The 24,759-nt window shown below is 42.5% G+C and overlaps 1 protein-coding gene and 1 pseudogene across 1 annotated transcript in view; both read right to left on the reverse strand.

The window, feature by feature from the left end:
* LOC124805623 (myrosinase 1-like) overlaps positions 1-24,759 on the reverse strand; it is an 86,757-nt gene that overhangs the window by 45,514 nt on the left and 16,484 nt on the right. The window contains exons 3-4 of the mRNA XM_047266189.1: positions 13,972-14,106; positions 7,481-7,603 (exon numbers count right to left, since the gene is read on the reverse strand). Of these exons, the coding sequence (XP_047122145.1) occupies positions 7,481-7,603; positions 13,972-14,106 (258 nt within the window). The remainder of the gene's footprint in view (positions 1-7,480; positions 7,604-13,971; positions 14,107-24,759) is intronic.
* On the reverse strand, positions 18,496-18,612 carry LOC124709475 (annotated as a pseudogene).

Here is a 24,759-nt window from a genome sequence, read left to right on the forward strand (position 1 = left end):
TGTTTTAGCTCCTCTGTCGTTTAACTTTCGTTTTAATCCCAGATATAGCACCTCTCACCATTTCACTGTTGTCTTATAGTGAGTGACATAGAGTGATCGCGTGCGTTAATGCGAGTGAGGTGGGAGTGAGTGAGGTAGTGTATGAGTGTCATTTTATAGGTTTCAGCCTCACTGTGACAAAAATTTTAGTCAGTTTATCCGCATTCATTTTTTAATATGTGTAAGGGCGTTGATAACTTCGCCGTTGAGCGCCCATAACCTCCAAACATACACATACGCCTCTAAGTCTGAAAATTTTCCCTGGGTTTCAGCTGTTGCCATCTATCTGCCTGTCAGACCCAGTCGAACAATCTTTCGATCTTCTTTTGGTGTAGTCGCTCTGGAAGGATCCATGTCTGCTCATCTTGCCGCACTGTTATCGTGAGTCCATCTCGTCACCACTCGTTGTGCAGTCACAGTCCCACAGTCATTTTTTATGCAATATGTCGATTTGATGCTCTTTCTTTATACCCTCATGTTGATGACTCGTCCTGACCTATCTCAAATTCCGAAAGATAGCGATAAGCTGCGTGTGCTCATCTTATGGGCACACTGTGTTGTTATCTGCAACTGAGAATTTCCAGTGACGTTAGAGACAGCAAACAGCCATCAAGTACTATTACCGTTATTCACCTGTAGGAATGCTTTCGTCCTATACCGAAAATAAGTTTGTATAAAGCTGAAATTTTAATCAACATGTCTCACAGGTATATAACTACTGATGTATCAGTTTCGCAGCTTTCGGTCAAGGTTTTCATTTATGGACGCTTCCCATTTAGGTCAGTGTTATGAATCAATGGACTCAGTCATCATTATCTGCCAATATGGACCTGTATGTTGTATACTTAGTACTGCTCTCACTAGTTTGTCGGTTCACTTTGATGAAAATATGATTTGTTCAATTTATCCACCCTTTTGTATAGGCACAAGTCTGGGCAAGATGTCGTGAAAAGATCACTTACTCCAACACGCTGATGTACCAATACGTCATAGCACCCACAGTGCTTCGCCACCCACCTACCAGTCAGTGCCTAGCTAATTATTGAAACCAGGGGCACTTCGGCACACAGCGCATGTGACATTTGCGTCATCACAACAAACTCTCTTTGGCACGTATAAATACTGGCCAAACTACTCAGCGGGTCGGATTTGTCAGTCATCAAGATGGCGTCCGTCACAGTGTCGACTTCTGCTCCATCGTCATCTTCACAGGACAACCTGGCAAGAGCCCAGCTGTAACATCAATGGGTCAAGGGTCGAACTGCGCCCTCCAAGCCACGGAGCCACTCGGGATCCGCCAGAGCCAGACGCTGCCAGCCACACGCCAGACTGGGGTTCGCGTCCGAGACGTCTACGCTGCAGTCCCGCACTCACCTGTCCGCGCAAGAGTCCCGCATCAGTTCTTGGCATAGATCGGGCGCCGACCAGGCATGTCCACCACACAAGGTCGTGCTAGGACTGAGCTGTGCTGAACGTAGCAGCCACTGAGATCTTCAGGACAACGATTCACTGCTAAGGTCCATGAGGTCAACGCCTGACCATGCCCGCTCATCATAGAGGCCGTGGATACATGACAAGGGCGTTTTACCTTGTTGGAACAATAAAGAGTTTTCATGAACACCATCCATCTTGCTGCAGCCATCATCTCATCTGACCGACTCCTGTGGCCTTCAAGAACACATCACACTCAAAACGCCCAGGTGGGAGAAAACGACATACCAACAACTAAAAGAATCCGTCCGTAGTAGTCATTGCATAGCACGCTGCCACAATTTGTTGAAGTCCTTCTGGATACCAAGCAAGCAAAGCGCTGTCTTACGCAAATCTAATGGTTCAGGCAAGATCCGTTTTTGCATATTCCTTTTTCAATGCAACCCAGTGAGCTGAAGATTTCTTTCAAGACTGCAGGAAACAGACTCGGTGAAACGGAATCTCACTTGGCCTAACTCCTTTGTCAGCTCTGAACATTTCAGTCTCTTGATGTAAGCTAAGCTGTAATGTTTTATACACTCGTCAGTCAACTAATTTAGGCTGATTGCCTTCCTTCTCTCTGAAGTGACACCAGCAAAAATTTTATTGTTTCATTGTCAAATGGTTTTCATAATCTGTAAACACTGACCAGAGTGTTAACTGAAATTTATTGCTGACAACCTGCAAAGGGTCCAGTGTGCTGTACCCACTACTTAAGCCTGTTCATTCTTCCCTCTGGTTGAAGTCTGAATGTTTTATAGACTGTTAGTAAGACGAATTCTAAAAATTTTGTGTACTGCTGACAAATACCTAAGGATTAGAATGGAGCAAGTACTGCTTTAGACCTAAGGATTAGTACAATAAAACCAATATGTACGAAGATCGCAAGGTAGCAGAGATTAACGTAAAAAATGAGGAATTTGTATACTTAGGCAAGTGGTCAAGAAAAGAAATAAATTGGAGGTCATTTGTAAAACATAATGTAAAGTACATCTCCAAATGACTTCAACGCAAAGGCTGTAACCAGCGTTTATTGCCAGTATTAACTTCCTGAACTGAAACGTGGACCTCAAATGTGCAGATAGTCCAACAAAAGGTGTGGTTTCCCAACGAAAAGTGGCAGTATGCATGCTGGGTGTAACTAGAAGAGACAGAAAGACAAATAAAGGATAAGAGAAAAGTGAGGACTCTTTGTGACTCAGCACCAGAGATTTCCCTTCAGGAGGCCAGAGTAGGGACAATGCGACCACGGGCAGGAAACTGCCTTCGCAACAGAAGTCATTTAAGGCTTGCTAGTACGCTAGCAATTGACTTAGAGTCGTGGCCAAAGAAGTTTTCACGGTCAGTACTTTACCAGTATGCGGGCGAGCGGTGATGATGTGTCGTTCGTATAAAACAGGCAGGGAGTGTGGCAATGAATTCGCTTACTGAAGAATTTAAGCTTACTTTTCCGTTTTGTTTAGTCATACACATTCCGATGATGATGAGGATTGGTTTGAGGGGCGCCCAACTGCGCGGTCATCAGCGCCCGTACAAAGTCCCAATTTTTACATAGTCCAAGTTTTTCACAATCCAGTCGAGCCACTGTCACGAATGATGATGATGATGAAATGATGAGGACAACACACATATTTAGACATCACAATATGACAAAAAAACATAAGAGTAGACATTCATTACTGTTATTCTTGGAAAAAAATTACATAAACATCGTTACATTTTCAGCAAAAAATATACTTTTGTGCGATTACTTATTACATGACATGCTGTCAAGTCATAAAATACGTAACAGTAGGCCACCGTGTAAAACTTTTAAATGATGCAGCTCCACGCGAACAAACACAGCTAAATAAACGGCTTATGCCGTACTTTTAAGTCTAAAATCAAAAAACCAACCAAACGTTTATAAGATATTTTTAAGGAAATAAAAACAAGACCCACGGAAGGTGACGTATAGGTGTCGAAACATGTACAAGGAAAAAAAACAAGATAAGAAAAAAATTGTGTTCTGTAGGTGGCGTAGTCGTTAAAAAGACCCATATCCCTTCGCAATATCTCATGGTGTGAGAGAGTTTAAGACCGACACTGGTGAACTGTACATTAGACCAAGATGTTTAATTAGGCACGCATTTGGTGCCATTCCAGTAAAGTGAGCTTTTCTGGCACGGGATATCTGTTTTCCTTTTTGAGTGTCTTAGAGCCCATCAGCAAAACACAAACGATATTTCCAAGTACCCGGCTAAAATTACGTCTCTAGCAGTGTCAAAAAAATGGTTCAAATGGCTGTGAGCACTATGGGACTTAAAATCTCTGGTCATCAGTCCCATAGAACTTAGAACTACTTAAACCAAACTAACCTAAGGACATCACGCACATCCATGCCCGAGGCAGGATTCGAACCTGCGACCGTAGCGATAGCGCGGTTCCAGACTGAAGCGCCTAGAACCGCTCGGCCATACCGGCCGGCCTCTAGCAGTCTCAGAGGTGATACCATATCACTCTGGTTCTTGTAGTACCGATACCGTCAACCATTAAAGAATGGTAAGCAACACACAGAGGTTCTTTTTTATTCAGGTTCATGCCCCTTTTAGCTTGTCGCTCATGAGTTGTTAAGGTTCTGGGAATAAAAGCTCACAGTTTACACAAGTTATATTTCGTTAATGGCATGTTCGAACAGATTTAGGTCAGGGATTCGTATGCAACTTGATATTCGAAACACAATAGTTCTCTGCTTTGTTAACATAGACACGATGCTGCTACGGTCGCAGGGTCGAATCCTGCCTCGGGCATGGCTGTGTGTGATGTCCTTAGGTTAGTTAGGTTAAAGTAGTTCTAAGTTCTAGGCGACTGATGACCTCAGATGTTAAGTCCCATAGTGATTGGAGCCATAGACACGAGACGTGACGTAAGTCTGGATTATCAAACGGGCACCTAGAACACTTAAGATTCAACCTTAACGTTCGATAGAGGTTCAGTATGAAAATTCGTAGTTGCAAGAGCAAACTTTCTAATTACATCTGTTAATGAAACGGAAATTTCCTTACGTCTCAGTACTTGCTGTAATCCCGTAACCTTACATAAAAATGATGGTGAAACAAAGTGTTCCAGTGATATACCAAACCACGGTCATTGCTCTTCAGCTTTCTTAAACCTCGCACTGCATGCTGGGGTCCTAGGGACCCAGAGTAATTTTAATTGTGTATTACAAAGAGTATGTTGGTTACAAGTTATTGAAACTTAGTGTATATTAGGTTGATAACACTGCCTACATGTATGCGATGTTAACTCAAACATTTGCATTGTTGTTGCGATAGTGTCAAGCTGTAAAGATTGTTGAACGGCCGTTGGGTCTCGATCACCCTAGTGTGCGTTCCGTGTAGCTCATTTATGCAGATTGAAAATAATAACTTGGAAAGTATACAATATTGAAATATATATTGTGTGTAACTTATAACTGTTTCCTTTCAGTGTAGCCCTATATTATTTTATGTTATTTTTCAGCAACAAAGAGTAAACGACTCATGACAGATGACAATATATGTAACGCACTTATGGACGAGTTGGACCAGGAAGACGATTCATTTGGAGGCCTAGATTCTGATGACGATACTGATTTTGTCAAAATTCAGGAACCACCAGGTACAGAAGAGAGTGAAGAAGGCGATGATGATAGTCATGGTAGTTTTCTCAACTCAAACATCTTTGTAGGCAATAATGGGTATAAGCGGTCTTCAGCTACACCATCTAAGAGAGGAAGAATTAAATCCAGAAATTTAGTTATTCACTTCCTAGGACCAAAGGGTCAAGCAAGGTCTATTTCTAGTCCACTTGAAACGTGACAATTATTAGTGACAAATGAAATGCTCGACATGATTGTCACTTACATGAACGACGAATTTATTTGCAAGCATTCTTCAATCGAAAACTCGGACAGTTACCAAACACTACAAATATTGCACAGCTAACAACTGCCATTGAACTATTTCTGCGGTGTAAACAAGGCTGCTGACACAGATTTAGAAGAACTTTGGCCTCCTAAATTTGGCAATGCCCTGTTTATCACTACAATGTCACAAAGGCGATTTCAGTTTTTTGCTAGTTGTCTAAGATTTGATGACAAAGCAACCCGCATGCAAAGAAAACAAGAAGACATATTTGTACCCGTTCGGGACATCTGGACTAAATTTATTGATAACTGCAAATCCATGTACACCCATTTCGAATGCTGTACAATAAACGAGCAGCTAATGGGCTTCCGTGGCTGATTCTTCAAAGCCGAACAAATATGGAATTAAGATTTTTATGTTGAATGATTCCAAGACTTATTACACGCTAAACGCTTTCCATACATTGACAAGGTATTAACAGAAAGAAATGAAGCTGTCCCATCTTATTATGTGAGAAAGTTATTAGAAGCCATTCATGGCACTAATAAGAAGCTGACTGTTGACAATTTGTTTTCGTCATTTCCTCTTTATCAGACAATGACTGAAATTTTTGATTTGACAATGTTGGAAACTGTATGAAAAATTAAACCTGAAATACTACAATCATTTTGACGTTCTCAAAATGTCGGAAAAACACAATTTGTCTTCGATACGAATAAGACGCTACTGTCATATGCCCCAAAGAAAAACAAAGTTGTACTCTTGCTGTCTACCATGCACTACTCAAACGGGATCGACAAAACAACGGGAAAACCTGAAATGATAATTTCATACAATAAAAAAAGCTGGTACTGACACTTTTGATCAGCTGTGCAAAACATACACCATTGTGCATGCAACAAGAAGATGGCCTATGAGGGTTTTCTGCGGCATTTTGGATCAAGTGGGATAAACGCCATGGTTCTGTTTACTCTTTCCAGCACTGAAGTGAAGAAGCCACGAAGTAAATTTCTGCATTAACTGTCATGGAACTTAACTGCGCCTCACCTAAGGGCTAGATTGAAAATACCTACACTACGAAGGTATGTGAAGAGAACCTTAGAAGAAATATTGGAAATAGATACTGTGGCGCCAGATAGACCAGAACCTCTAGCAGGCAAAGTGAGATGTTCACTATGTTCAAGAAAAAGTGACAGGAAAACAAAAATGTGTCGCCAGGATCGTAAAAGGACGATCTGTGATGAACATAGAGCCCTGATTTGTACTGAGTGTGCTCACTGACAGTACAAATGGTGACTGATACGTTAGTCACAGTTTTGACTTGATTCTAATACATTTTTCACTTGATTCTAATACACATTAGTTTCATCTTTCTTATGCGTTTTTGCCCAAATTTGCTATAATAGTAATTTTGTAAACACCATGTGCCAAAATATCATGTAAAAATCAAATAATCCATTATATTACATTACATTAAATTACTTTATGCATTCAAGTTCAGACTCAATTTGAATTTATACATTAATGTATGATGTCGTTTTCAGTATAGTGTTGAAGTGTAATATGCACCAAATTTGTAAATACCGTGTGTTACTCACTCTAATAACTAAATAAAGCCAAGTAAGACATTGTATAGCATTATAAACGTTCAAATACGAGAAAGCTAAATATAAGGAAATACAAAACATCATTTACTAATAATACTACGCATATTTCATAAATACCATATTTTACTCATTGTTGTAATAATACAAAAATCATTACAGGTAACTACATATTTATTTACAATGTCCCATTTACATAAGACAATACAGTGTATATATTAATAAGCTTGGAACACATATGATAACATTTTACTGGGGTCGAGTGGACCCTAGTGTGAGGTCAAGGTAATTCAAATCAAGTGTGCGGTGCGAGGGTTAAATACTTGTCCTGTGCATGTAATGAGTCGCCTCGGATCAAACGGAAGAATTTTCCGTTTCTAGCACGACTGTAGAGGAATTGCACTTTCAGAGTCTACCGAAGCCGGACAACATATTACGTGTCAAAGTCTAGTCTCTAAGTTTATCAAGGCAAATACTCACCCTGTCTCCAAAGTTATCGTATAGGATTCTGGCGTACTCCACGAAGTAATCAACCAGCCTAGGATTTGGCCATCCTCCGATATCCTGTAGCTTTTGTGGAAGGTCAAAGTGGTACATTGTCACCTGAAAGGAGGAGATTTAATAACAGTAACAATTGTGTTTCCTGTTGCAAATAACTGTTGTAACGGCGTTTTGTATCATCTACAGGTTGCGAAAAAAATACATTGTAAAACCAAAACGTTACGAGTTCTTCACTGAATAATAGTGCATGGTAGGTCTAACGAGCACTGGTTTTCTTAAATTACAGCAAAATTACGCTGAAGAGCCAAAGAAACTGGTCTATCTGCCTAATATCGTATGGAACCCCGGGAGCACGCTGAAGTGCCGAAACACGACATGGCATGGACTCGAATAATGCCTAAAGTAGTGCTGGAGGGAACTGACACCACGAATCCTACCGGACTGTCCATAAAACCGTAAGAGCACGAGGGGTGGAGACGTCTTCTGAACAGCACGTTGCAAGGCATCCCAGACATACTCAATAATGTTCGTGTCTGGGGAGTTTGGTGGCCTGCAGAAGTGTTTAAATTCAGAAGAGGGTTCCTGGAGGCAGTCTGTAGCAATTCTGTACGTGTGGGGTGTCACATTATCCTGCTGGAATTGCTCAAGTCCGTCGGAATGCACAATGGACATGAAAGGATGCAGGTGATCAGACAGGATACTAACGTACGTGTCACTGTCAGAGTCGTGTGTAGACGTACCAGGGGTCCTATATCACTCCAACTGCACACGACCCACACCATTACAGAGCCTCCAACATCTTGAACAGTCCCCTGCTGACATGCAGGGTACATGGATACATGAGGTTGTCTCTATACCCGTACACGTTTATACACTCGATACAATTTGAAACGACATTCATCCAAGTAGGTAACATGTTTCCAGTCATCAACAGTACACTGCCGGTGTTGCCGGGCCTAGGCGTAAAACTTTGTGTCGTGCAGTCATCAGGGGTACACGAGTGGGCCTTCGGCTCCGAAAGGCCATTTCGATGTTTCGCTGAATGGTTCGCACGCTGGCACTTGTTGATGCCCCAGCATTGAAATCTTCAGCAATGTGCGGAAGGGTTGTACTTCACTCACGTTGAAAGATTCTCTTCAGTCGTTGTTGGTCCCGTTCTTGCGGGATCTTTTTCACGCCGTAGCGATGTCGGACATTTGATGTTTTATCGGATTCCTAGTATTCACGGTACACTCGTGAAATGTTTACACAGGAAAGTCCCCACTTCATCGCTTCCTCGGAGATAATGTGTCCCATCGCTCGGTCGCCGAAAATAACACCACTTCCAAACTCAGTTACATCTTGATAACCTGCCATTGCAGCAGCAGTAACCGATCTAACAACTACGCCAGACACTTGGTTTCTTATATAGGCGTTGCCGACCGCAGCGCCGTATTGTGCCTGTTTACATACCTCTGTATTTAAATATGCGTGCGTATACCAGTTTCTTTAGCGCTTCAGTGTACAAGAATATCAATAACATTAACACTCGGAAATGTTTCCAACTTATTCATTTTAAAATATCAATAATGCCAGAAAAGACACAATAGAGAAGTGAGTTGTTAATACTGTGGTGGTGTGGGGAATTGTCATATACAAAGCACAGGTACTAGAATCAGATTGGTGTGGTTTGCACACAACAAGTAATTATATATGAATGAGGGAGCAACTGCAGCAACGAATCAATATTCGTATTATACAAGTCTTTATCACCCTTTAACGGTTACCGGTGTTTTCATATCAATTTACAGAAGGTGCACGTTTAGATTCTTGCATAAAACAAAGAGCAGGTATGATGTTTTCTCTTGCCACTTGTACCAAAATAAACATCCTGATAAAAAGAGTGAAGTACCCATAAAGAGAGGAGGATACTAAATGAAACTACACAGATTGAGACGGTGTGTGTTGTTATTTCAGTGATTACAAAATCGAGTGAAATTTACAAAGGACTTGACAGTATAATCACTCTTATCAGTATGACTTTGGATCACCTCCCCTGAATGCCAGCGCTGGTTCGTTTGGGATGGCTGTCATAAAGCAGTCGTATCGTCTCCTGAGGTAAGCTGGTCTGCACTGTGGTAACTGGTCCTTGATATCCTTAATACTGCACTGGGAAGGTGTTGACGTCCGAGCTGGTCCCGCACATGTTTTGCCTGGGACAGAGATGGAGATATTGCTGGACACACGAGTATCGCAACATACAGACACAGTTCTTTACTCTTGTGCCACGTGTGGATGAGCTCTGTCCTGTTGAAAATTTTCACCACGCTACTGAATGCAGGATTTCCGTGATGTGCCATCAGAGCTCCCTCAGTTACTACCGACTCTGACCTAACGTCACAGCCAATGGCTCCACACGTCATGACGCCGGGAATATGACCACTGTGCCTCTCCAAAAAGCATTTGAAGAATGGATCCTCTCCCCAAGTCGCCACCATAGTTGCTGACGTGGTCATACTGCAGAACCGCGATACATCGGTGAACACAATGTGATGCCATTCATCACCAGTCCTTGCGTCCCAGTCATGGCACCATTCCATTCCAAATGCCGCCGTTTGCGTTGTGTTGCTAATGATAGACTAGGCAAGGGACGGTAATTTCCTAGTCTAGTTGCTGCTAGTCTACGACCAATGGTGCAGGTGAGAAATAATGTTGCAAGAAGGTATTATTTGTTCTCAGGTGGCAGGAGCAGTTGTGAGAGAGATACGATGCTCGATGCACAATATGGCGGTCCTCCCTTGTGCTGGTTAGATGTGTTCGACCGAAAACTTGACGACGAGTATGTCTGCCCTCATTTTCCCATACAGTCTAAGATCGGGCCACTGTACATCCGAACGCCTCACAAATCCGGATAGTACACGATTCGACTAGCTGGTCAAATGCATACCAAGAATGAGGCCACTTTCAAACTCTTTCAGGTGTTGGTAATACTGACTCACACACATCTCCGTGACGCTCACAGTGATCACACTAAATTTGAGGCTGTTCACGACTCTTAAATACCCTACCAGGTCTGGTAACAACACTTAGCATGAACAGCACTGATTTACTCTGGTAGCCATTCTGCGTCTCACAGAGTTTTGGAACTTTAATCAGTAAGACAACCGCTGAAGCTGTATACGTGTATGAAGCTATAACATTACGATTTTTCGTCAGATCAGTAGACACAAGTTCAGTGAGCAATTCTGTCTTTTCTCGTCATACACTTATTTTGGCTTCGTTTCTCTTATGTTTGTCGACTGGGGAGGAGGAAGGAAGGTCAGGTTTAACGTCCCGTCGACATCGAGGCCATAAGAGACGGAGCACAAGCTCGGATTGCGTCAAGGATGGGGGAAAGAGATCGGCCGTGCCCATTTCAAAGGAATCGACCCGGCATTTTCCTGGAGCGATTTAGGGAGATCAAGGAAAACCAAACTCTGAATGACTGGACGCGGGTTTAGACCGTCGTTCTCCCGAATGCATTACAGTATGCTAACTACTGCGTCGCCTCGCTCGGTCGCCAACAAGGCTTTGGCTTCTTTGCAATCTGTGGCAGAGTTTGCTGTATTTTTGCAGTAACGTTCTAACATGACTATTGGACTACGGAGTGTCTTTCACATTCCTCATAGTCTTGCTCGGCTCACTCTTGTCTAGAGAGCGTTGTGTTATACCGCTGAGTTTCAGCGATTGATTGTACATTTTAATATGAAAAAACGACGCACGACGTGAAAATTGTCCGAATGGTATGGAAATTGGTAGATGTGATATACCGAGTGATCAAAAAGTCAGCATAAATTTGAAAACTTAATAAAGCACGGAATAATGTAGATAGAGAGGTAAAAATTGACACACATGTTTGGAATGACATGGGATTTTATTAGAACCACCCCATATTGCTAGACGCGTGAAAGATCTCTTGCGCGCGTCGTTTGGTGATGATCGTGTGCTCAGCCGCCACTTTCGCCATGCTAGGCCTCCCAGGTCCACAGACCTCAGTCCGTGTGATTATTGGCTTTGGGGTTACTTGAAGTCGCAAGTGTATCGTGATCGACCGATATCTCTAGGAATGCTGAAAGACAACATCCGACGCCAATGCCTCACCGTAGCTCCGTACATGCTTTACAGTGCTGTTCACAACATTATTCCTCGACTACAGCTATTGTTGAGGAATGATAGTGGACATATTGAGCATTTCCTGTAAAGAACGTCATCTCTGCTTTGTCTTACTTTGTTATGCTAATTATTGCTATTCTGATCAGATGAAGCGCTATCTGTCGGACATTTTTTGAAGGTTTGCATTTTTTGGTTCTAATAAAACCCCATGTCATTCCAAGCATATGTGTCAATTTGTACCTCTCTATCTACATTATTCCGTTATTTATTCAGTTTTCAAATTTATACTGTCTTTTTTATCACCCGGTACATATACAGACAAGATTAGAGTGATGAATTCTTCTCGGGTTATCAGCCGAGTGGTGGTGTCATCTTCTCGCAACGTTTCAATGAGTTTCGTATGCAGTATCTTCTGGCGAATTGTCGGGATGCTGTGTTCTGCATATCTAATTGTCGGATTCCAGGCTGCACTGAGCTGAGGATAATGGATACGAAACTCACTGAAACGTTGCGACCAGACGACGCCACCACTCGGCTGATAATCCGAGAAGAATTCATCAGTGGAATACGCCGAGAAAGACTGCAATCGCATATAGACAAGATTACAGTTTCACATAAAATGTATGATTTATTCAAGAGAAAGAGAATCACAAATTCAGAAAGCCAATAAAGCGTTGGTCCACCTCTGCCCCTTCCGCTTAGGGTTGACTGATAGAATTATTAGGTGTCCTCCTGGACGATATCCTTGAAAAATTCTGCCCAATTGGTTCTTCAGGTCGTCAAAATCCCGATATATTTGGAGAGCCCTGCCAATAATGCTCCAGATGATCTGAATCGGGGATTGATCTGGCGGCCTTGCTCACCAAGGTAGGCTTTCGCGACTACGGAGACTAGCAGTATAAACTCTCGCCGTCTCCAGACGGACATTATCTTGCTGAAAATGTAAGACCAAGACGGCTTACCGTAAAAAGCCACAAAGCAGGGTGTACAATATGGTCAACGTACGCTGTCGTGTAAGGGTGCCGCGGATGACAACCAACGTGAGTCCTGCCGTGAAAAGAAATGTCACCGTGGAGCTTCTCTCCTCGCTGTCGGGACATATCGTGGACAACAGTTAGGTTGGTATCCCATCGCTGTCCGGGGCGTCTCCATATACGTCTTATTGAATGTCATCTTCAGTGATGAGTTCCGCTTCGAACTGAGCCCCGATGACCAGGGAAGACGCTTCTGTAGATGTGCTGGCCAGCGGTAGGCTACCAACCTCACTGCCATCCGCCTTATGAGCTGATAATTAGAAGTGATGGTCTAGAATCCTATTTCATTTAATAGCAGTACCCCTTTGGTTGTCATATATCTCAGACTTACAGCACAGCTGTACGTCGATGATATTCTACGCCCCTTTTTGATGCCCTTCATGGCAAGCCATCCTAGGCTTACATTTCAGCAAGATAATGCCCGCCTGCATATGGCGACACATTCTACTGATTGTCTTCGGGCTTGACAAACCCTACCTTCGCTAGCAAGGTCGTCGGATCTCTCTCCAATTGAGAACGTTTGGAGTATTATGGGCAAGACCCTTCAATCAGTTCGGAATTTTGGCTATCTAACGCGCCAGTTGGGCAGAATTTGGGATGATATCCCAACAGCTCTGTCAATGAGTACCAAAAAACTGCTTGCAGAAGGACCAGAGGTGAACCAACGATTTACTGGCTTATTCAATTACTGAAGCTCTTTCTCTTGCGTAAATCAACCAATTTTTCTGAAATTATAATAATTTATTTGTTTTCACATGTACATCATACCTACCGATTTTTGTCCCATCCGAACAATTTCTTCGAGATGTATCAATTTTTTACCTTTATATATTTATATATTTATTTTAATAGTGTATTTAGTTTCCAGCCGCAGAGATTACAATTTTATGTTGAGTCGTCAGATAAGCTGCTCCCTGTTTCCCATCGTACCTGCTAAGTGCAAATGTATTCTCTCCTTTCTAAACATCGCATTTAACCCTAGTAGTAACAGATATTACAGCAGAGTAAGGGCCACTGACACTCTCATCTTTGTTAACAGAACCGTATAGTTTTGAATGATTTGTCGCCAAGTTAAAGTGTGCATGCTGTGCATTTCAAACTTTTTCAGAGCTTGAAGATAAAATCTGCTTCTAACCATGTTTGTGTGTTTCGTACGTATCATATCATACTATGTATTCTGTACATTTGATACGTCTCGTTAGTCAAGGCAGATACATGTTTCAGCTATTGATACTGTCAGTGTTTTTTCTTGACGCTCTATACTAGTGTGATGTGGCTTTGCTTGCGTCTTTGCTTGCGTCTTACCAATGGTTCGATACCGTTCTCCAGTAGACCGTTGATGAGGTTGTTGTAGTAATCAATCCCCTTTTGATTGACCACGTTGGTGTCTCCAGTAGGAAGTATCCTGGCCCACGATATCGAAAACCGGTACGCATTCACCTAAAACAGTAAAATTATTTCCATGTTGTGGTTATGTAGATTTTCCCGGAGTATTAGCAGATCAATATCTTTTCGGATCTTTACCCGAATTATAATGTCATCTCCACACAATATTTTCGCAGTCCACCTGGCCGCCATCATCAGGTAAGGAAAGCTAAGCCGCTTTTGCCGATAACTGATTCAGATTTTTTGGTGTGGCAGTTTACTATTACACAGCGTCACTGGTTCAGATTCGGTCCAACTGTCTCGGTGGACAAGTGAGAGGATACTCAAAACAACGGCTCAATAACAGCCGAGCACAACACTTTGAAGGAGTGGCGGTGAACTATAAGTTCCGTGCCATCCTCCGACGGTGGAAGTACAGAGGAGAGGTGCAGTAATGCTCCAACTCTACGGTATAGGAAAAAAAGTGTCTGGACAAGAACAAGCCACTGCTAGTGATTGTACGAAATGGAATAAAAACGTGGTCGTATTGTATTCAGACCGTGAACGATGGAACCTTTATATGCAGCGAATATACGAAAGCGCATGCGCTAAGGTAAGCTCAAACATTCAATCGTTGCTGAATAACGCAAGGAAAGTTGCACTGGTGAATACAATCGAAAAACGACATATCCTTAAAAATTATTACACACAACCGGCTGATTCAGATGCCATTGTTTCTTCATATCTAATAAAACAAGATTCCAAGTTTCACTTCTCGAGTATTCATTATCACGGTTAATGATATGAACTGTTAGTCTCATTTCGACAGATTATTTTCAAACACAATCCCAGTAACTCGAGACGTTTGCTATCACTTGTGTCTCATTGTATAGCATTTTATGTCCCTCTGTAAGACAGTGCTCAGCCACCGCAGATTTGTCATATTGTAATAATCACGTTTGGCGATGATGTTCAACACATTGACGGTAAGTTTGACAAATATATGTTTCACCGCATTCACATGATATTTTCTGAACGCCAAGGCTTCCTAAAACATAAATTATCCTTAACAGAGCAAGGAAGTGCTCTAACTTTAGTTGGCGGAAGGAATACACATGTGATTTCATGTTTCTTCCCAGTACATGGGAGGAAAGCCACAAAATTAAAAGTGTCTTCAGTTGGTTTAGGTAATGCTACAAACTCAAAGCACGTCGAATCTTTCTGTCCGTATAGCCGTTATGATTAAACTCATCCTTAAGATTTTGCAGCTCATTTGGTAAATTCTCAGCATCCGAGATACCATATGCTCTTTTGTCCAAGGCCCGTAGGACTCCTGTACTTTGAAACGGTGCGGGACAGTTGGTAGCATCTGTTTTATCAATATGAGGAAACAACAGCATCTGAATCGACCAGCCATGAGTTTATATATATGTATCGTTTTTCGGCAGTATTCACCATTGGAGGCACTGCAAGTCCTCTTGCGCCAGTTGACAGCAGCAACGACTGAGCGATTGCGTATTATATTAGCTCGTGGGCTTTCGTATTTTCGCTGCATACAAAGGTTCCGTCGTTGAATCAATTATCGGCGAGAGCGGCTTACTTTTCTCACCTGATGATGGCGGCTAGGTGAACGGGGGGATATGGTGTGCAGATGACAGTTTGATCCGGCTGAAGACGCGACAAGCATTTGATGTTCTTTTCATGTTATCTGCAACAGCACCAAACCAACATTTCAAGAAGCATGGAAATTTGGTAGACATATCTGACGAATAGTCGCCAAACATTTAAAAAAATAGTGTAAATATCTTTTTACAATGGTCGGTTGTTTGAGTGGTAAACAGTACTGATGACTGTTTTCCGTACAATTTTTGGTTGATGAGACTAAGCCAGCCGCGGTGGCCATGCGGTTCTAGGCGCTTCAGGCTGGAACCGCACGACCCCTACGGTCGCAGGTTCGAATCCTGCCTCGGGCATGGATGTGTCTGATGTCCTTAGGTTAGTTAGGTTTAATTAGTTCTAAGTTCTAGAGGACTGATGACCTCAGATGTTAAGTCCCATAGTGCTCAGAGCCATTTGAACAATTTTTGTTGAGACTAAGGAAATATTAGTTATTTTCAAACACGAACTACGGAGCGTATCCCAGGAGGAAGGGGCTATATTCATGGCAATGGAGAACGACCATTCGAAGCAAAAAAGTCTAGTAATCATGGGCTCTAAAATGCAAAGCTTAAGAGCTATCATTACTACTTCATCTTCGTTACTGTGAAACAAATCTCTTGTACCGCAAGCTCTTTTCTTTTCATATTTTGGGCAGAGGTAGTATGGACCTAAAGAAGAAAAATGTCAAGTGCACATGGGATCTAAAATGCGTATCCTAAGACCTAGAAGTACTTGTTCAGTGGAAGAAACTTGTTTCGCATTAACGAAGAAGAATAAGTGCTCATAGCTCTTAAGGAGTAAAATTTAGAATCCATGTTTACTGCACATTTTTTCTTGTTTTGATCCATACCACAACCTCGCAAAATATGGAAAGCATAGATTTTCATTGGAAGAGTATTGTTCCGTGGTATCGAAGATGAAGAAGTACACATAGCTTTTAAGGTATGGCTTCTAAACCCATGTTTACTAGATTTATTGCTTTGAATGATCGTTCCCTTCATATCCCTGAATACGGACCACTCCTCCTGGGACACTCTGCACTGGTGTTTTAAAAGAGAAGAAATTTGTTTTCCCAGAAGTTAGGTTTAACATTTACGTAGTTTTTAATACATGGGGAGATTGTAAAAGAAGCCACGCTGTGATGGGAAGAATGATGAACGCAAGGACGGATTGTAGGTGAGGAAGGAGTGGTATAAAGTCTGCTTTCAGAACCCAGTCGTCTTGCCTGTCTTTACGTTGGAATGCACTTTTTGCAACATCTTTTAGCCTTTGTCAATGGAATGAAAGCTGGAGGTATTGTTCGTGCAGTTATTTTTTTAAAAAAGATAAAGGACAATCAGTCTTTGCTGAGGATGAAAAATTCTTGCCAACCATTTCAAAGATTTCAGGTCTCTGGTTTGATGCGGCCCGCCACAATTTCACATCCTGCGCCAAGCCCTTCACCACAGAGTAGCACTTACACCCTACGTTCTGAACTATTGTTGGATACATTCCAATCTCATTCTTACCCTACAGTTTTTACCTTCTACAACTCCCTTTAGTACCATACAAGTTGTTCCTTGATGTTCTAAAACATCGCCTATTATCCGGTCTCTTACTCTTGTCCATATTTTCGACATATTTATATCTTCGCCGGTTCTGAAGGGAACCTCCTTCTTTCTTATGAGTCCACCCTACGTTCAACATCTACTATAGCACCACATCTCGAACGCATCGATTCTTTTGTTCTTCGGTGTCCCCACTGCCCATGATTCACTTTCTTACAATTCTGTGCTCCAATCGTACATGCTAAGACTTTCCTCCTTAAATTAACACCAATGCTTGATACTAGTAGATGTATTTTTTCCTGCAGCAATTTCGCTTGGGTTCCCTGCATTTTTTGTTTTCGAAGTGACTCATATTGTTTTATTCCTATCTTTCCCTTCTTCCATTCGTCTATCAGCTGAAGTATCCAAGGTTCCTTCGCTGTTACATTCCTTGTACCTATGTTGTCTTTCCAACTTCTGTGATTCCCCTTTTTAGAAATGGCAGTTTTTCTTCAGCTGAACTGCTTTCTGTGGTAAAACTACGTGCAGGACCGAGACTTGAACTCGGGACCGACTTCGCGGGCAAGTGCTCTGCCGACTGAGCTACCCAAGCACGACTCACGACCCGTCCTCACAGCTTCACTTCCGCCTTTACCTCATCTCCTACATCCCAGGCTTCATTGAGGCTCTCCTGTGAAGCCTGTAACACAAAAAGCTGTGAGGAAGCGTCATGAGTCGCGCTTAGGTAGCTCCGTCGGTAGAGCACTTGCTTGTGAAGAGCAAAGGTCATGAGTTCGAGTCTCGGACCAGTACACGTTTTTAATCCGCCAGGAAGTTTCGTATCTGCGCACACTCCGATGCAGAGTGAAAATTTCATTCTGACTATTATTGTGTTATTATCGCAGTATCTATAGCTTTAAAGAATTTTAAACGCATCTTATCGTTCCTCAATGCTTCAGTATCTCACATCTTTCCTCGTTGATTCTTCCAAACGATTCCCTTATAAGCTTGTCTGTTCTTCGTTATTACTACATCGTGATCTGAGACTAAATCTGCACTTGCAGCAGCAGCAGCAGCAGCACTCCGTCTTCAGGCCACAAGTGGCCCATCGGGACCATCCGACCGTCGTGTCATCCTCAGCTGAGAATGCGTAAAGGAGGGGCGTGTGGGCAGCACACTGCTCTCCCGGTCGTTATGATGGTTTTCTGTGACCGGAGCCGCAACTATTCGGTCGAGTAGCTCCTCAATTGGCATCGCGAGGTTGAGTGCACCTCGAAAAAGGCAACAGCGCATGGCGACTGGATGGTCACCCATCCAAGCGCCGGTCATGCCCGACAGTGCTTAACTTCGGTGATCCAACGGGAACCGGTGTATCCACTGCGGCAAGGCCGTTGCCTAAATCTGTTCTACGGTGTGCATTAAAATCCAGTCTCCAATTTCGGGAGCTGTTTCTCACTATGACGTATTTCAACTGGAATAGTCCAGTGTCTCTGGGCCTTTCGCAAGTGTAACAGCTCCATTTGTAATTCTTTACTTGTGTACTCGCTACCACAAGCTGAAATGTTTTAGAAAACTTAATTAGTCTCTATCTTCTCTCATTCCTACCACCAAATCGTAACTGTTTCTTCGTTTCCTTGCCCTACTACCGTGTTCCAAACCCCCTTGATGATCAGATTACCATATGCCTTTACATACTGAATTATCCGTTCAGTATTGTCATGCACTTTCCCTTTCCATTCATCGTCTGTGTCGGCATGCCTATCTACACCATTTTAGTTGGCGTTGGTTTGATTCCGATTCTGATGAGAATAATCCTGTCGCTGAATCAGTCAAAGTAACTCACTCTCCAACTTACTTTCCAATTCATTACAAATCCCACTCCAATTATATTCTTTTCTGATGCTTCTGATATTATCGCATAGTCGCAGGAACAGAAATCCTTTTCTTGTTTCCGTTTCACCTCACTGACGCTGCCCACATCTAGATTTAGCCTTGTATCCCCCTTTTCAGATTTTTCTAGCTTCGCTATTACGTTCAAATTCTGACATTCCACTCTTTGATTTGTAGAACGTTACTTTTTCATTGGTTATTCAACCCTTTCCTCAGTGTTACCTCTCCCTTGACAGACCCCTCCTGTATAACCAGATGGGAGACTAAACGGTAATCTTTTGCCAATGGAGAGATAATTATGACAATTTTTCATTGCCTTCTGTCTTCTCATGTTGATCTTTGCTGATTCTTCCACCTTTTGGAGGCAGTTCCCCATTCCAATGGCAAGAGAGTGCCCTGGACCTGTGTCTGCCGCTCCCTCAGGTTCACCAATGACTGTAGAAAATATTTATTTTCACAATTGCGATTTCGGCCTTAAGGCCATTATCAAGTGTTTCACTGGAGATGACCCTGCCACAACACATGTCAAACTCCTCCGACATTTACACATGTAGTCATCATATCTGAGCCGTTTAATAATGTTAATATCCTTCACATGAAGCCCAATAAACCACACTTCTTATACATTGTTTTTGAGACAGTCTACAAGAACTGTATTATTGGAATAAGTATTAAGGATGTCAAAATTATTAAACGGCCCAGATACGACGATTTCATGTGTACATATCGGAGGATTTTTAATTTCCGAGATCTGCTGAAGCACAGTCGTTGACAGTGAACGATTTGATAATGGCCTCAAGACCGATATTGCAATTCTGAAAATAAATGGGTTCTGCAGTCAATGGTGAATAATATGCGTTTTAAATAATGACTCAAAACAGTTTTCTCAATAATCAAAGTTTTCTGATAAGTTCTACGTTATATCTCGATATTGCTTCGGTATCTGTTCTGAATTTAGTAAACGTTATGAAACAAAAATCCTTAGTTTCTGTAAAGAACAGACATACAAGAAGTCAGAGAAAGTAATGAGACTGTTTTTTTCTCTACCAAAGTTTTTTTTGTCGTTTTCAACGTAGTTCCCTTCGGTAGCTTCACACCGGCGGAGTCGTTGTTCCCAGTCTTGGTTGCACCGCTGAAAGGCTTCAGCTAGTACGGCCTTTAACAGTTTGATTACATTCTTTTGTATGTTCTCCAGACTCCCAAAATGACATCCTTTTAAGACATTATTAATTTCAGAAGAACAAAAAACTCAAAAGTAGTCAGATCAAGCGAACAGGGAGGCTGTAGAGCCACAGGATTGCCTTTTGAGGTCAAAAATTCCGTGTCACGTAGGGCGTTGCCATGATGCAACAGCATCCACTAGTGTGCAATGTCCGGTCTCACTTAGTTTACCTCATTCCTGAGACTTTTAAGGACATATTAGCACTGATATTGGCTACAGTTTGTTTTGGAGGAACAAATTCGGTCTGATCTCACAAGAGCACGCACACATTCGATTTTTTCGTCGGTTTTTAAAGTTGAGGGTCTTCCTGAGCGACGTTAATCTTCAATGTGTTCTCAGCCTTCCAAAACTGATTTTTGCCAGGGAAAAACTTGTGCTCTTGATAAGGAGTTTTCCCCATAGTCCTGTTTCAACTTTTCAACGGTCACACTCGCGGATTCCCATAGTTTAACAGAAACATAGCGGCATAGCATTGCTCTAAATTCCGCTGTTAGATTTTCATAACACACAACAAAAATACAACTTCACCGATGGCGCTCTCAAAAATCACTTGATGGCTATAAGGAGCTGAAACTCGGACTGGGCATCTGGAAGGGATGAGCACACCGGTCTACATAAGTAGAACAACACAGTGTTGCCAGATATCTCGTAGTGTTATCAGTTCATTACTTTTTTCACACACCTCGTATTCATAAAATCAGATCACATTTATTATGAAATCACAAAAAATTACACGTATGTTGAATGAATCGCCTGCAAACTGATTGGTTCTAGCCAAACTGATATTTTTATTCTCTGTCCTATGGAAGCAGTTTCCTAAATGACGCATAGTGTAACAAAAATAGAAATTCTCAGAATAGAACGTAATTCTAGTATTTATAAGCAGCATACGGAGAAATAATTGTAAATACAATGTTTCAGACCCTTCTTTGTTACAATTTCCCCTGGCCGGTTGTAAAAACGGCAGCGACCGGGAATTTTGCATTATTATGTTACTTAGAGTAATATATGAGTTAGACTACATCAACAAGTCACCTAAATGTTAAAAACGAATGCTTGATTTCAGCAAAAAAATGGAAAAGCTTTAACAGTTAGATTCAGTTCTAGTTGCAGAAACTCAACTTTATTCCACCCGAAATTTTAAGCCTCAGCATTGCAGGGATGGTAGCAGGTGCTGTCTGTAAGTCTCATCTATATTCCATATGTTTCTGTACGAAGTCTCCAGTAAGCGACGTTCAAATGCCGATATTCGACTAGTTTCTTCTTTGTTTAAGTTAGGAAGCTTGGGTTTTGAACCGGGGACCTAGAAACGACGGAGAGACTTCGTCCCCACCGTAGCCCTCAGTGGTTCACAACCGCACAACAGGCTACAGCAGTCCACTCAGCCCACTGCCGCTCCGCACCGAACCCAGGGTTACTGTGCGGTTCGGCCCCCAGTGGAACCCCCACCCCGGGAACGTCTCACGTCTCATACCAGACGAATGCATGCATACGTGGAGGCAGTGTTTGTGCAGCAATCGCCGACGTAGTATAATTGAGGCGGAATACGGTGAACCAGCCCGCATTCGCCGAGGCAGATGGAAAACCGCCTTAAAAACCATCCACAGGCAGGCCGGCACGCCGGACCTCGACACTAATGCACCAGGTGGATTCGAGCCGGGGACCGGCACGCCTTCCCGCTTGGGAAGCAACGTCGTACCGCGCGGCTAGCTGGGTGGGCAAGTTAGGAGACTTGATCCTGGATTCTCGACTTGTCTTACGACTACTTGGCTTCTACTTCGGTTACGATTTGATTTCAGACCGTAAATTAACGCTTGAGGAAATGTGTTCTATGCCCGTAGCTGCAAACCAAATGTGTGACGCTCCACGGCTCGTTCACTGCTCACTAGCAATTGCAGTTCCGCTGTCCTCATTACGTTTCGGACTTTGTCAGTATCGATTACAGTATAAAAGTGAGAATGAAGCTCTTAGTGAGAATGGAAATCTTTTGCTTTGCGTATGGAAATCTCTTACTGACGGATATCATCAGATTACTTGTATCACCGAAGAATTTAGTCGTGTCGCTAACATTACTTTCTTAGTACGCTTACGTGAGCTGCCATTATACAGCAAGGATTCCATTGAACGAGTATCTGTTTTTGTTTTCTACAAACAGCAATATTTTTATCGCAGTCCTATACCCTGTACTTTACTTCGAACACATTCTGTATCAGAAAGTGCCAAACTTGTCCTTATTTTTAAATTCATTCGTCTTATAGGAGCATTAAAAAATCTTTTACCGCAACTTGCTGTGGTCAAACTACTGAAGAAAAAAGATCCCAACTTCAATAAATAATTAATACAGAATAATGAAATTTCTGGAATACATTTGCCTAGTGAAATTTAAGTGCTATTTAAGTGATTATCATTGCAAGTTGTCCTTATTGGTAGCTATGCGCTCAGCGCAGCGGATTGCTAAGTGAAGGGGCACAGATTCGATTTCTGGGTGGGTCATAGGTTTTCTCCGCTCGAGGACAGGGTGTTACGTTGTCCTTGCTTACGTACGGACATCATTGACTTTCCATTAACGGGATGACTGACTGGGGACATCCTGAAAGCTAATAAAAAAATAAAGAATAAACCATTGCAAGTTCACAGGTTAATGTAAGCGCAGGAAAAGCCATTGCAGATGTGAAATGTTGGTACCATTGGTGCCACCAGAACGTTGATGGCAAGCATGCAAACGTGCATGTATTGTGTCATGCAGGTGCCAGATGTCAGTTTGTGGGATGGAGTTCGATGCCTGTTGCACTTGGTCGGCCAGTAAAGGGACGGTTAATGCTGTTTGTAGATGCCACTGGAGTTTCAGTGCTTGACTGGAGACAGATATTGTGATCGAGCAGGCAAATGCACCATGTCCACACTCCGTAGAGCATGTTGGGTTACAACAGCGGTATAGGGGCTAGCTTTATCCTGTTGGAAAAAACCCCCTGGAACGCTAATCATAAATGGCAGCACCACAGATCGAATCGTCAGACTGATGTACAAATTTGCAGTCAGGGTGTGTGGGATAACCATGAGTCCTGCTGTCATACGAAATCGCACCGCGGACCATAGCTCGAGGTGTAGGTCCAGCGTGTCAAGCATGCAGGAAGTTTGCAGGCCTTCAACTGGCCTCCCTGTATCCAAGACACGGCCATCACTGGCGCCGAGCAGAACCAGCTTTCATCAGAAAACGCAGCAGACCTCCATTCTGCTCTCTATTGAGCTCTCGCTTGACACCATTGAAGTCACAAACGGCTGTGGTTTGCGGTCAGTGGAACGCGCTCTTCAGGGTGTCTAGTTTAGAGCTGTCCTTGAAGTAACCGACATGTAACGGTTTGTTATGTCACTGTGGCTCCAACTGCTGCTCGAATTGCTGCTGCAAAAGCAGTATAATGCTTCACAGCTGTACGCCGAACACGACGGTCTTCCCTTTCAGTAATGCCACGAGGCCGTACGGATGCTGGCCTCCTTGCAACCGTACCTTCCCGCGGCCACCGCTGCCAGCAATAATGTACAGTGGCTACATTCTTGCCAAGTCTTTGTGCAGAATCGTAGAAGGAACATCCAGCTTCTCGTAGCACTATTACACGACCTCGTTCAAACTCTGTGACCTGTTAATAATGGCGTCTTCGTCGTCTTAAAGGCATCCCTGCCTAACAGCAAATCACCATATCCATTTTCGAAGGTAATGAACACTCATGGCCGGTACAGCGCGTATTTGAAGCAAACCTGATTTGCAGTCTCATAGAGGCGCTACTAGCACCACTCTTTGCGACTAGTGAATAGACGTCATCTATCAGATGTAAAAACACTCCTACCATCTTCCGTGTATGTCGCACAACTCCTTCTTGGTGTTGTGATTGTTTTACCATCAGTGTAGGTTTCTCAGGACTTAATGGCTTTACACAGAAAACTATGTTTCTTCTTCGTATCAAAATATTTGTTTTATTCAGATGCTAACATAAATTCTGACTGATCCCAGAGCACCAGAACAAGTGTACGGCAATGTGTACACATGTACGGCAATAATTTGCTTTGGCTATGGCAGACAGGTTAAACCTTCTTAAACTCAAGCACACCGGTACCTGTTTCTTTTCGCTACATAACACTTGTTAGTGCTATAGACAGGGCATATTGTTGGCAAGTACTTAAACATAATTTAGAAATATGGAACAAGCTTTTCACATTACGGAAATCTAAATGCATACTGTGTCCAGAGTACGGCGCTACACATACTACTCACACAAATGAAGTGCGACCACCGCTGAAAAAGTTCTTTCCTGACAACAGACTTTTTCTAATTTTATTTACTTATTTATTTTACTTGTTATCATTGTCCATTACTCTGAAAACCTATACGCTATCTGCAATAATTTTCTTTTGATCACTTTTTTGCTCTTCCTACAG

This window comes from Schistocerca piceifrons, chromosome 7 (assembly GCF_021461385.2).
Source record: "Schistocerca piceifrons isolate TAMUIC-IGC-003096 chromosome 7, iqSchPice1.1, whole genome shotgun sequence".
NCBI classification, from domain to species: Eukaryota; Metazoa; Arthropoda; class Insecta; order Orthoptera; family Acrididae; genus Schistocerca; species Schistocerca piceifrons.